Source organism: Nipponia nippon, unplaced genomic scaffold (genome assembly GCF_047370975.1).
Source record: "Nipponia nippon isolate SJK-2023a ecotype South Korea unplaced genomic scaffold, ASM4737097v1 scaffold_1, whole genome shotgun sequence".
In the NCBI taxonomy this organism is placed as follows: Eukaryota; Metazoa; Chordata; class Aves; order Pelecaniformes; family Threskiornithidae; genus Nipponia; species Nipponia nippon.
The window spans coordinates 95,886,319-95,900,000 of NW_028262290.1; the positions used below are offsets into that span (position 1 = coordinate 95,886,319).

Here is a 13,682-nt window from a genome sequence, read left to right on the forward strand (position 1 = left end):
TATTTTGTTATTTACCTTGGAAGTCCAGCATCTTGTTTTCTTCATCGAGAAACTTCATCAGTTTACTGTACAGGATTTGCTCATCAAATTTCATAGGATCTTAAAAAAACAACAGTGAAACATCAAATGTTTCTTCCAGTAGTATTTCAGGAAACACTATTTTGAACTATATAAAGATATAAAAATACAAAAGTTAAGAAACCATTTGACACAAAAATAGTTTTCACAGTGCTAGTTTCATAGCAGAGGTGATTGTCATTTTCTTCTGAGTTAGGAAAGACAGTTTAATCATATACTTTTAAATGGTGAGCAGTATTATATCTTGATCTGGACTGAAACTTGTTTACTAATTCTGCTAATAGACTAGTTGAAATTATTGTTTATATTCAAATTGCCAGATGAATTCTATTTGACTCTTAATAAAAATCAAAGTACCTAATTTATTTTCTAATGTGATTTTGGATCTTTATTAGAAATTTTACCTTGCTGTCCATAATACTAACATTATCTAGTATGAGAAGTCATTGCAGCACACTATGAATTTGGATTTTGTGGCTGGTCAGTCAATCAACTTCCCAGTAACATCTGCAGATTTTAAAAAGCAGCAAGGGACACACACACACCTTTTTCCATGAGACCTAAAAAAATAACTTCAAGTGTCTATACTCAAGGGACAAATGACCAGTTGAGGCTGTCTTCTCTCCAGGTCTCCCAGACCCTGACTTCTTTAAGTTGTCAGTGAAGACAGGCAGGTAGAAGGCCAAAGAAATGCATGTAAGGTAGGTGAATTGAAGTACAGCTACACAGGACCTTGGGTGGCTCTTTTTAAGTGCCCAATAGAGCCTCAAAGAATAAACTTTTTTTACCATGAAATTTCAGAGCCAAGTTTTTCAGTTACACTGAACATTCAAAGAGGGAGCCTTCTGCAAACCTCTTCTGCAAGTACAGAATCTTTTACATTTCTTTTAGTGTGCAACATTGAAATGTTCCCTTGGCGAGGGGGGGAAGCAAATCCATAGTGGGGTGTTGTTTGTTCTCAGGGCATTATCAACTCCGACAAATTTCCAGAACAAATTTAATTTATCAAATATAGAAAAGATAATTGCTAATATCTTCATTTTCACAGAATAACCCATTAAAGAATCCCACATGATGAACACATTAAAATTATGTTTAACTTTGTATAATAGAGTTAGTGGCTGAAGATTTGCTTTTCACCAGCTATTCTCCTTGGGCATTGGGCCTGACTTGCTTCAGACATAAGAGTGTAACTTTGAAGTGTGCCCCGATTTCTTCATCTTGTTCTGCTTTTGTCTCTTGTTAGTGACAAGCTGCTAGCTGGAAAGAGGAGGTAAACGAACACAGTTTCTAATCAGAGGATGACTGTGCAGGACCAGACTTTAGTTCTGACTGTCCTTTTAACTCCATCCACTACATACAAATGTAGTTCCACTTATTTAACATTTCTGCAAGGAGAAGAAAACCAGACAATGAGCCTAGTTTGTGAGTATCACCGAATCAGACTGGTTGAGGTGTGAAGGGACCTCTGGAGGTCATCTGGTCCAGCCCCCCCTGCTCAAACAGGGCTACCTAGAGCCAAGCTGCCCAGGACCATGTCCAGACAGCTCTTGAATATCTCCAAGGCGGAAGACTTGCTCTTGGCAGAGGTGTTGATAAATATAGCATTATAACTGCTCTGCAGATGTCAACACAACCAAGCTGAGGCCAGTACCATTGCTAACAGACCTTTAATAAACAAGTGTTACCCCAACCTTTGAGTGACATTTTTGCTGGGGAGAAACAGAAGGAACGCCAAAGGACAGCTGCTCACACACAGATGTCAGGTCTAGCCTGATATATAGGTGCCTAAAACCACCTCTCCACTCCCATCCCTGGAACTGGATGGACTTTCTCAGAGCTTTAATCTGTACAAAATTTTTAAAGGAGAAAAAAAAAAAAGAAAAGAAAATTTCAAGGTTAAGCATGTATCACTCAGCCTCTTCAATGCAGGCAAGAGAACACTTTCTCCCAACAAAAACTGTACTTCCACGTAACCCTTATGTTACCACTCTATCCGTACATGCTTTTAGCCACACACATACAGTTACAGAAATCTAATCCGCTTTTCGTTCTCTGGTTATGAAGCAGATCATGACTCATAAAGCCTATTCATAAGATAAACCAAGGCAGTACCAACAGGAAAAAAAAAAAAAAAAATCTTTCATTTAAAAACTCTGAGCCAGAAGTTGACTTTCAAGGTATTACATTGCTGTCCTATACAATGAATGGGGAAATTATAGGGATCAGATGTATTTCACTCTTGACAAACCTTGAATTTCTGTGTACTGGTGAAAAAAATCAAGTTACTGATGTGCATTACAGCCTGCTTTTCTCAGTCACACAAGTTTTTGCCTGAAAAGTTTAAACCTCCATATCTACTCAAAGTAAAAGTTTTTCATGAATTTCAGAAATTACCTACTTTGAGACCCTTTATAGTAGACAAATTTTTTTTAGATTTGACTACAACTGCATGTCTAGAGAGTCTCTGCAGTACAAATAAGCACAAGATTTTAAAAAGTGAAGAGCTAGGAAAGTAACACAGGAGAACAGGGTCTTGCGTGCTACTGGGTTGTTAGTGCTTAACAACAGGAGCTGGGCCAAAGCATTCAGTGCATAGGCAGGCGCTTCATTACCATGATGATGTTCTCACTTAAGTCCATGCAAATTCAGGCAGGCCCGTTCCCACCCTTTTTTATCTGAAAGCCATGAGAGCGAAGGAGAATTTCCTCTGCTAGACAATACCTCCTGGTTAATCTCTCTCATAGCTATGCATAACATCTGTTCTCCCAGCTCTGCAGTCACACCCTCCCACTCCTTGCTATTGCCCACAGACAGCAAAGCTAAACATCTCAGCTAAACTGGCAAAAACAAAACCAAAAATGCCTCCTCGTGTGCTGGGAACTTTTACGGACTCTGGGGTTTCCTTCTGTTAGGTAAACATACGTTCAGCTCAGTAATAAAATTGCTCTCCAAGGACTTTGAGAGCAGGGTTGCAAAAAAAAAAGCTACAGCTTAGTACTCAGTTCTGGACTAACTTCGTTCATTAAAGAGAACATGGTGTAGTCAATGTTCTCGGAACATGCTTCATTTTGCTGTGATAGCAGAGTGAATACAGCACAACCTCACTTTTACCCATCCATTAACTCACTGTCCTTGATCAAAGACTATGTATACTGCCTATCGTGTTCAGAGCAGTTAAGGCTTATAATTTAAATTGTAAACCTCAATATTTAAATAGAACTGCATATGTGATCTTTGTCACCTCATTTTCATGAATGGAAAAGAATATTCTGACACCAAAATTACATACTTAATTCTGCCTCACCTTCTTCACTGACCTCCATCCCACACTGCCTTGGGTTTATTTCCTCATCCATCAACGGGTCAAAGTAATTTCTGCTGTATTCATTTCCTGTGGAAAGCACATGAAGTAAGGGTCAGCGATTATTAGAAGCACATGAACCAAAATGTTAATTTTGAAATCGACACCAGCAAGCAAAGGGGCATTTTTTGCTACTTCATAAGCTTAATTTTTTTAACAAGTCCTCTAAGCCTACTAGTACTGCAATTATCATCTTGTGAAAGGTCAGAAAAGGTAATTCTGGAAACAAGTGCACTTTATGTTACCTTTGCTTAGGAACTAATGAGAAAAATTCTCAAATTTAGATGATGGAAAGATAAGAAAAAATTTAAAAAATCCAGCATCCCGAACATAAGCCAAATTATTCTTGAAACACATTGTACGAGTGAAGTACCCATGCTGCAGAAGAATTTGTGTTTCACAGCTGACCCCTCCAATTTCAACAGTTTTAAATTTCACCACTGAGGTTTCAACGTCTGGTGCATCTTTAATACTGTATTCAAGTGTTTAATTACAGAGGAGATACTAGAATACTGCCTCATTAATTTGAACAGCAATTATATTCAGTTGGGCTAGGTAACTAATCCAAAGATTTTGATGGGATAAAACCACTCATTTTAGCACTTTCCATTTCAACAGCTAGTTTTATCTGTTTTTTAGAAACTAAACAAGTATACAAAAAAAAAAAAGTCATTTGTTAGACTTATCAAGGAATAATGCAGCATCTAGCTGCCTAGAGGAACTCCCAGTAAAAGCCAGAAAAATTTTCTTTACACAAGGAGGGAGGGCTTTTTCCTCAAAATACATCCTTCCTTCAGCAAAAGTGCTACACCCTATTAAAACCATCCTCCCATTCATTGGGTTTGCAAACACAGTAAATTATTACTAAACAGAGAAAAAGTAAAATAATTAAATTTTAAAATTGCTTGAATAGACAAAGATCTATATCCTGGAAAATACATAAGAGCTAAATGTACAAGGGGGTTAATTCATCCAAGGTACACTATAGCAGTCTACAGTGTATTTGTTTTAGGATCAAAAATAATCCAAGCAGCAGCTCCTTTTCAGAGACTAAATGAAACTTTGATATGAAACTAGGTTTAATTTATATTTCTGGACTGGCACATTTTGACTGTCAGTCTCTGTTCCTTCAATGTAGTAAGTACAAGAACTGAAAATTTGCTTTACCTTGAGGTCTCAATAAAGAAAAAATAAATGAGTTTCATTTTTGTTACTTTATCTGTCAACAACTACTAGGCTGGTATGAATCTTGGCAGTATGTAATCAAAGTCTTATGTACTGCAATAACAGAGCCATTCTACCTTATTCACTGTAATTGTTTTTCTCTAGCACAAAGCACTGTGATGTTATATGAACACCCCTTCACATGTTGGCAAAATAATTTACCCATGTGCTAAAAAAGAAAATGATGATGCATTTCTTTATTCAATTACTTCATAGCTGTAAATGTAAATTGCTGGAAAGTATGTTGCAACCATACAAGCAATACTCAGCTAGTGCACAGGCTTTTTGCACAGTCGTAATATCACAACAGTTTTTATTGAATTTTAATATCCCACCTTCTTTATCCTGCGAGTCTGGTGTGAAACTCTGAGGAGCAGACTTTTGGGCAAGTCTTCTGGACAGAATAATTGGCATTTAGGAGGAAGTGTCATGTTATATTTGAGTCCGCGAGGCATGGAAACCATTACTCAAAAAAGAGATACATTGACAAATACCATTAAACAGCTTGCTCTCTAGCCCTCTTTAAAAAAAGAACAACCTTAACCCTTCTTTGAGGAGTATGAGATATTTTATCTAGGGCTTGGGCTCTGTCAGAACCATACACAGCTAGAGGCAGAAAATTATACTTTTTAAATAAAAGTTATACTTTTTTTTTTAAGTAAAAAGAAGAACTAGGCTTGATTTCTCCAGAGCAACACACACACTTTAAAGCCTACGTAGGTAGAACGAGTGGTAAATGCCAAAATCACGTCCTTATGGTGATTTTATAGATAACAAGCCATTTTAAACTGCAGGACTCCACAGAAGACTTTCAGTGAAGCTTTCTAAAGAGTTGGAATCACTGCAAACCTTGGATCACTGCTCTTGGAGGGGGGTGGGGGGTGGGGGGGTTTGGTCTTTTCCCCCGCCTCAGCTCAACATACACCTTGAGAACTGGTGTGACCAGGAGGTCTGGGCTCTGGGCAGGTCCTAAGATTTGTTGGGGGCAGGGGGAGTTGCTTTAGTTTTAAAATACAAACTTATCAATTTTAGTCAACATAACATACTGCCCAAGGCATTTTGCTAATAACATTTTGTGAGCATGTGAACAGATTACTAATCATTTCACATTTGCTTTTGGAAATATTTGAAAGTGTATAACATGTAAATTAACAGTCCACTAAGGAATTCACATTGCTCTGCTTCATGGTATAAACACAGTAAAGTAAATGTTAATACAGAGCTTGCTTGCAGGTATTTTGAACAGCAGTATATAACTTGGTGCTTTCAGACAGCAAGTTACTTTGAATACCTTCTCCTGCAAAGACTTGGCCAACTTCAGAAACTTAGGTCTTTGCTTTGATCCAGAGGTTCGCTCAAACCTGTTAACTCAGTTTGAAACCCTATTTACCCCTCAAAATTGTGTTATTTCATGTGGAAAACACAATGGATAATTCAGGAAATCAGAACTGAAGTGCAAACCCACAGATTATCTATAAATTCAAATAAAAATTGAAAGAGGGGTGCTGGCACAATAGTGACCAGGTGGGAATTCATACAGTTTAATTAAAGCAAGAGGAGTTGCTAATAAAATTAGCATAATCCTTGGATGCAGCCCATGGGACTGCACACATATTACTAGGACTGGATGAAACTCTAAGATGGCTTTTAAGCTAAGATGTCTGTAGTCAATTATACAGCCTATGTCCTGAGAATACCACAGAAATGGCATGACTAAGCTGCATTTCTTACAACATCTTCTATTCCACAAAGAGATCAGGTAGCCCGTATCAATATCACATCAAGGGTACAGCATGGAATTTGGATGAGAGGCAATTATTCCATTCATATTGTACTATTGATCTAGGGTTTTAGTTTAATGAAAGAATAGACAAAACTCTGTTGGATTTGGTTAAGTGCCTCCTGACCAATGTAAAAATGAAGGAATTTATTAATAGCTAGGTGACTGATTACTAAAAGCTTGAATAAGCATTTACTGGTGCTTGTTTTCAGAGTGATGCTGGGTCTTAGGGATAAAAGCAAAAATTTTGGCATGAGTCAGCTTTCATTAGAAGACAGAATGCAAATTATGGCCTGAGCAAACTTGCCTTATTAAGTAACAGCTCTCCCTTTTCAGGCAGCAGTGTGGTCAACGTATGTTTCTACCAATGACTTGGTAGAACATTGCTGGGCATTACTAAAGCAATTCATAAAAGTCTTTTGCATATGATAGAATAAGACAGAGGCATCTTGGAAAGACGAAATTTCAGTCTGGGACAGCATTTCAACCCAAAGTGCTTTTGAAACATAGTGATGCAGCCAGGAATGGAAAAGAGTAGTCCTCCTTTCCATGCAACTGTCTTAAAGCATTGATTTCAGCAGCCATTCCTGTTAGCGAACATCATGGTAAACACTGTCTCCATTCAACAGAATCAACCTTACTTTCCTATGGATGCTTTTCCTTTTACTTTGCAGATACGGCCCTTTGGGCAGCCCAAATGTAAGGGTCTGGGCTAGCGTATTTCCCGGTTTCTTTATGAGAAGAGTATGTGACTGCATGAGCCAAAGCAGCATTCTGGAGTCAGACCTGACTCCCCTCTAAGAGAGGTGCCCACCTCAACTTGGCCAGCAAGAACTAAGACTTGGGATCGGGAGGAAGGGGAGAGAAGGATCCTACCTCTTGCATTTCCAATTGCTTCAATTATTCACCCTCCCTCAAGACATGGTGGGTCTTGTGACTAGAACTCCCGCTCACCTGTTTTCATGATTCAGTACCTGCATTGACAAAGTTTGATATCTACAAGTTACTTCCTTGTAGATACAGGCCTTTACTTCTAATCTGCACTTTGGAAAAAGTCTATAAAGAATTATAAAAAAATCATTCAAAACAATTAAAGCATAAGGGAGAAGAAAGAAGTCTGCCCCCTTAAAAAAAAAATCTCACAGAATGCAGAAGTGAAGAAAAATAAAAATCATCAACCCAAACTGCATAAAAAGTGAGAGTTCCTGGACAGTGAAAAACTGGCTGGATTTCCAGTGAATTTATAGGTTCTTAGTTGATTTAAAACAATGATTTAAAACTAGAAAATAGTTCAGGAAAGTTTGAAACTTTCACAAGAAAACATTTTGAGTTTTTATTCCAAAGTTTTGTGTTGCTAGATTTACTCACATCTAAATGTTATGAACATGTTAAAAATAAAACTTGCAGTTTTGAAGAAAATAGTGAATTGACATGTAATCCACAAAACAATGTTAACTCTCCATTCTCATTTTGGCAAGAAAAAAAAATAAGGAATTATTATGAGTTAACTAGAAGTTATACTTTTAGTTTGGATTTTTAATTGTTATTACTGAACCATGATATCTGTTACATTTACCTCAGCTTGTGGCCATTACAAATACCTTTAATTAAATGTATATAGGTTGATCTAGGTTACATATAGAAACTGAATACCTTAATTAAGACATATTATTACTATTTTAGATTAACATCAAACATTATTGTTTATAAGTACAGATAAGTACTATCTATATTATTTTAGATGTAGATCTAAAATAAGATTCCTGGGAAGCACAAAGTTATTCTATATTATCACCAAATAAATGGGGGGGTAGAGTGTTTTACGTAGAGCTTCAAATTTTCATGAGTACCAGGCAGAATTCAATGAAAAAAATCACACGTTAACAGCACCCTCCAACTGAAGAGCATTAAGCAAGTAACTGGACAGCAGATTATATGTTGAAAACACGGCTTGTTAAATACTACCATCACTGGGTGACTTCTCAATTTTTAAAAAGTTTTAAAAGTATCATATGTCATTTTTCTTATCCTCAGAAGCCATAGGTAATGAGCAAACCACATAACTGTGTCTTTTGTTTATATTGCAAGCCTTGAATAAACTCACTTGTCAGCTTTGACAGGACACTGGCAATGGGGCTGTTCATGAGTCTGAGCAGCACGGACCATGCTGTGCCTTCCCCGACACTTGAAAAACGCCGCACTACGCTCACAGCACCCACTTTTCCACCACACATACACCCCCCACTCCTAGAAGACTTACCATATTTGCTGCTGTTTAAGCAAAGGTACAGTTTAGGATTTATTTTTTTTTTCCCTGCAGGCAACAGAGGGCACTGTGCCAAGGGACGCCAGTGTGAGACTACTGCTTTTCCTGGGGAAACACTGTTGGTCAAAGTTCATTTAGGAACACTATTAGATAAGGTGACACACGTCAATGGAGAAAATGGATACCAAGAGCTCCCAGGCTGGCAGGCTTGTCTAGTCCCACACTATTCCAGTTAGGGAACTTGCTGAATTCCAAGGGTCCAGCAGAACTATTGTCAAGCAAACAATTTCCAAGTGTAATAAATTAGCCTTAAAAATATATATTCAGTCACCTTCTGAAAGAGTATTTCCCAATTATAAAATACATCCATTCTTCACAATTCTTCTCCCCCTACCTTTCACAAATTCAATTTTAGCACATTACTTAGATGAGTGGTACAGTATCCCTGTTGTTGAAATTGCATGCAATGGATCACGTTTTCCACACTACATTACACCTTGTGCCGTTCTGCTGATTTCAATTGGATTACACATTGTGTAATTCAACGCAAAATTACTTCCAATGACAACCTTTTTTATTCGTATGCATACATGGTGATCCATCATGCCCTGCATACTGGGTTTGGCATTTCCATTTCAAGTCCCGGTTGGAATCAGAAAGCATAGAATCACATACACAGAACTTGAATTATTAGATATAAACTTTGCTGTTGTTTAAGAAAAAAGGGTATGGTTTTGATTTATACTTCTGGTTCCATCCTTTATGCAAATCATTTTGTCCAACACGAATAGCCAGTGTTGCAAGCTCCTTCACGTGCAACACAAACGTGAGTTTCTGGCAGATACCCGGTTCTTTTTATCTGCACTTACTGTCTCTCCAGTAGGTAACTAACATGTCTTTAGAATGAAATTAGATCCTGTTTAAACAGCTTCAGCCTCTAGTTCTCTGTAAACAGACTAATTTTGATGCACTTGCTGATATTTTTATCATCAAATTGATATCCCACATGATTCCTTCACAAAGCCCTTTTTTTTTTGTCTGTGTATTCCTGGGTCAAGGTCCCTGTCCTGTTACATATTTGAGCAAGAAATGGTTTATATTGCACTGCCACAGCTGAACTACCTTCAGCAGTAACCGTTCCTTAGCAAAAGCTTCTCTCTGTCTTGGCTTTTGGTAAGGAGCAGAACTGCCCTGTTTTACAGTGGGATTTTCCCTGTAGGACGCATGCAACACCGTTAGGTACATAGATGTTAGGTACATCCAACCTAGCTCCACAGCTAGGAGGTGGTACAACAGCATGCCACAGAGACACTAATTTGCTCCCAGAAGCAGTATAGCCATATTATTAGCCTGGGTACAGCATGGCATTAAGAAGAATATTTTCTGGTCTTCAATCAACAGAGCTTTCTTTCCTTCCCCTCTTTCTTTTTTTTTCCCCCCTCAAATGTTGTTAATCTCTGTGGGCAAATTTATTGGAGCATGATATGAGATGTTAACAGCGCCTGTTGCAGATAAATTGTAGAATTAATTAGAGCTTTTGATTTTAGGAGATAATCTAGTTTTGAAAAAAAGATTTGTGTATTGGGGGGGGAACAAACACTTCTTGTCATCTGGAGACAATTTTAACTCAAATCATCAACATTTAGGGTCAGGCTGCCTCTAGCCTTTGTACAAGTGTGCAGGATACAGGAGAACACAATTAGCCTTTCATCTTCCATGCAAAAGCCAGAGTATCCCAGTCTCCGAAGGTGTCTATGCAACCATGAGGTACGAAGCAGGGAGAATGCTTTTAAGCCCCATGCCTGGATTCTGCAGCTCACATGCGCAGTTAACACCGCAGAAAGATCACAGTCTAATTTCTTCTGACATACATTCTCTCTGTATGCTTGGGCTGGAATTTTTACCTGTCTTGTAGACATGTGAACAATGCCATCCCACAGGGCCCTTCTCAGGATTAGTTGGACCAAATCTGTCTAGCTCTGTAGCTGTGGTCAACACTAAACAGTACAAACTGGTATAAGCTACTTGCACGTTTTCTGATCACAGCAGCTGAGGACAAAATGTATCAAATGCTAAAAATAGATTAATATTTGCTTTACAGGCCTATGACAAAATACTAATTACAGTAGTCCTGTGTTAAGGGATTGCTTGTGACATATATCATCCATCTGAGGTTGAGCAACTGCCCTCATATTCTGCCATCAGCCAAAGATGGCGTATTCCTGGAGGGCTGGTGCTTCCATCACGACAGTTTGCTAGAAGCCTTTTTCTGGGCAGAGATTTTACCAAGCCAGAGTGAACATTAGGGCACTCTACAAAGTGTTTGGGGTCTAAACCCCTCTGGAGAAAAGAGAAAAGCCGATATTGGCTTGCCTTGAGATCAGGCACCTGGTAATTGAGAAACACGTAGACGTAGGTTCCTGTCACTCCGTGTTTGGGTGGTCTAACCCCAAATATTTTTCCAGGGAAATTTGTCTATTAGACCTCCCATTGGGATGGCCAACATGAAAATATCTGGCAAATTCAATATTTGCTAAGGAGAGGAAAGGCAGAAGAGTTGGTCAGATTTAGTCATGAGGAAACTCTGAGTACTTTCAGAAATTAATAAATTTCACAATTTGGCAAAAACAAGGCCACTGCTGGACAAAAATAATTTCACAAGCAATATGTGAAAGAAATGAATGTGATAGGAGCAATCAGCAAAGAGTCAGCATCAAGAACAGAAAATTGGGTAGAAGCCGCTGCGACGAATTACCTGTCTGAAAATCAGGAGATTAATCTGAGTAAATAGTGAGCCCTGGGTCACTATAACATTTAACAGCAGCACCAGGTCTTCACCATATAAGAGCAATGATGGGAAGCATACAGCAGAAAGAGTTACTCAATAGCTTGTTCCTGAACAACAGTCTACTAATGATGATGATAAAATTCAGAATTTTGTCCATCATGGGAAACAGGACAGTGTGAGACACAGAATGGCCTAACAAACAGAGCAATGGACTAGGGGTCAGAGGTGTTATTTCTATTTCCATCACAGGCCTGCAGGATGACTGCAGATAAGGCCTCATGCTCTGCCTCAGTTTCCTCACAAGCAAAGCATGCAGGAGCCTTGCACTTTGAGTCACAAGAATAGTCCCCACCAATCTGGTTTGAAAAGTGAAGAAGCCTCTGAAAAAAAATACTGGAAAGATTTCCTCAGTTTCTTGAAAAACAGAATCAGTTCATAAACTCTCCTTTTCAGGAGATGTTCTGTAATCTAAGGAAAAAGAATGGAGAAGTCAATATAGCACAAACATACCTGTGAATTAAGCTGTTTGGGGGCAGATGCAGGCAAGTTGCAATATCATGGACCTCTGCACTGGCTATTTAATCCTCAAGCGATGTGTGTTCTGCAGAGCAGCCTCCTGTGCAGACATAGCCAAATTCCAGGAACGGGTTGTAAGGCTGTCTTGAACATGCAGCTGACTATTCGCACTCTTTCCCAGTATCCTTAGCATGGAGGTGTGTGAGAAGGTATCTCAAAAGTAGGTGGAGGTTTTTCTAGAGAACACTTCCCTCCAGCAATTGCTGACAGAGGAACAGACTGTGACACTGTTGCAAGATGGAGGAAATGATAGCAACCCCTGTAGCTATTATTTGCTGCCATTAACATGAGCGATGGGTGGAAAAATAAATGGAAAGGCAATGCCATCTCCATGCCCTGCCTTCAAGTGCATAGCCTGAAAATCCAGCTTGATGTTTATATAGTGTTTTCAACCTGTAATCTGCTAAATGCTGTGATTAAATAATTGTGCTTAAGGTTATAACTGCTTTTAAATTGTACACTTTAACACCGGCTGTTAGAATTGACAAACACCATTCCCCATTAAGTAACCAAACCTAAGCCTGGGGGCTGAGAGCTGGAAGAGCACCCAACAGTTGTGGAGGGGAGGAAACCCCAAAAGGAGGAGTATTTTATTTCAATCTGGGGAAGAAAAGGGGAGAAAAGTGAAAGGGAGCAGTAGAAGGGCCTAAAACATGTTTATTTTACATGGGCTGTGCTGTTGTGCTTGGCAGGCCTTTCCCTTAAGGTAAGGAAGTCTGTCATGAAGCGGCAAAACGACTGCCATTTTATTGGCATAGCAAAGTTTGGGGCAATGAGCCATGCCGGTGCATGTGGGCACCGCCTCCTAGGAGAAATAACTTCCAGTGTGGGGTGCAAGTCTTGCCTCCTAGGGAAAGAAAAGGAGACTTCTGTGCTAAAATCTCTCTTGTGAACTGCACAGTGAATCCTGAGAGCTGAGGGGCAGGAAAGGAAGCTGTGGAAGACTTTCCCCTGTGCTATAGGGTGGTTGTAGTTTTCAACACCATGTGCGTTTTTGCTATGAGCTGAAATGGCAGCAGCTATGCAAAGCAGCTCTGAACATGGAGCAAAGCAAAGGAAGGAAGGCTCAAGCAACTGATCCCATGGGCTCTGGCAGTCCCAAACCACAACAGATTGCCACAAGACAGCATAAGCTACCTGTAGACCTAATCTTCACCAAGGACTGTGAAATACAACCATTTATACATTACTACATTCATGTGATACTGCACTTACCTATGCAGTTGGCTTTCCCCTTCCCTCTTTAATGAAGTATCATTACACTTGGGAATGGGGAAAATTAGCTTGTGAGGTACCAGAAGGTTTAGTTCAATTTTTTTCCTGGGTTTCTGGACAGGCTTAAAGCTGTTGTTTTATTAGCAGCCCTTGATACATTTGAACTGGCCCCTGTGACTGCCAAACAAGTCCTGACATAAGTTAGACTAAGAATAATTTAATGCAAGGTTGGACCAGATGATCTCTAGAGGTCTCTTCCAATCTAGGCTTTTTTATGATGGTATAAATGGATGATTTCTTTTTTTTTTTTAATAGCTGCATGACTTAGAGGCAGAGCTACGTGAATAACTGATCTTTTGGTTAACTGGCTGAACAGAAGGTCAAGGAGGGA

At 39.0% G+C, this 13,682-nt stretch overlaps 1 protein-coding gene across 1 annotated transcript in view; it reads right to left on the reverse strand.

The window, feature by feature from the left end:
* LOC148057488 (orofacial cleft 1 candidate gene 1 protein homolog) overlaps positions 1-13,682 on the reverse strand; it is a 31,221-nt gene that overhangs the window by 9,000 nt on the left and 8,539 nt on the right. The window contains exons 4-5 of the mRNA XM_087748707.1: positions 3,386-3,472; positions 16-99 (exon numbers count right to left, since the gene is read on the reverse strand). Of these exons, the coding sequence (XP_087604833.1) occupies positions 16-99; positions 3,386-3,472 (171 nt within the window). The remainder of the gene's footprint in view (positions 1-15; positions 100-3,385; positions 3,473-13,682) is intronic.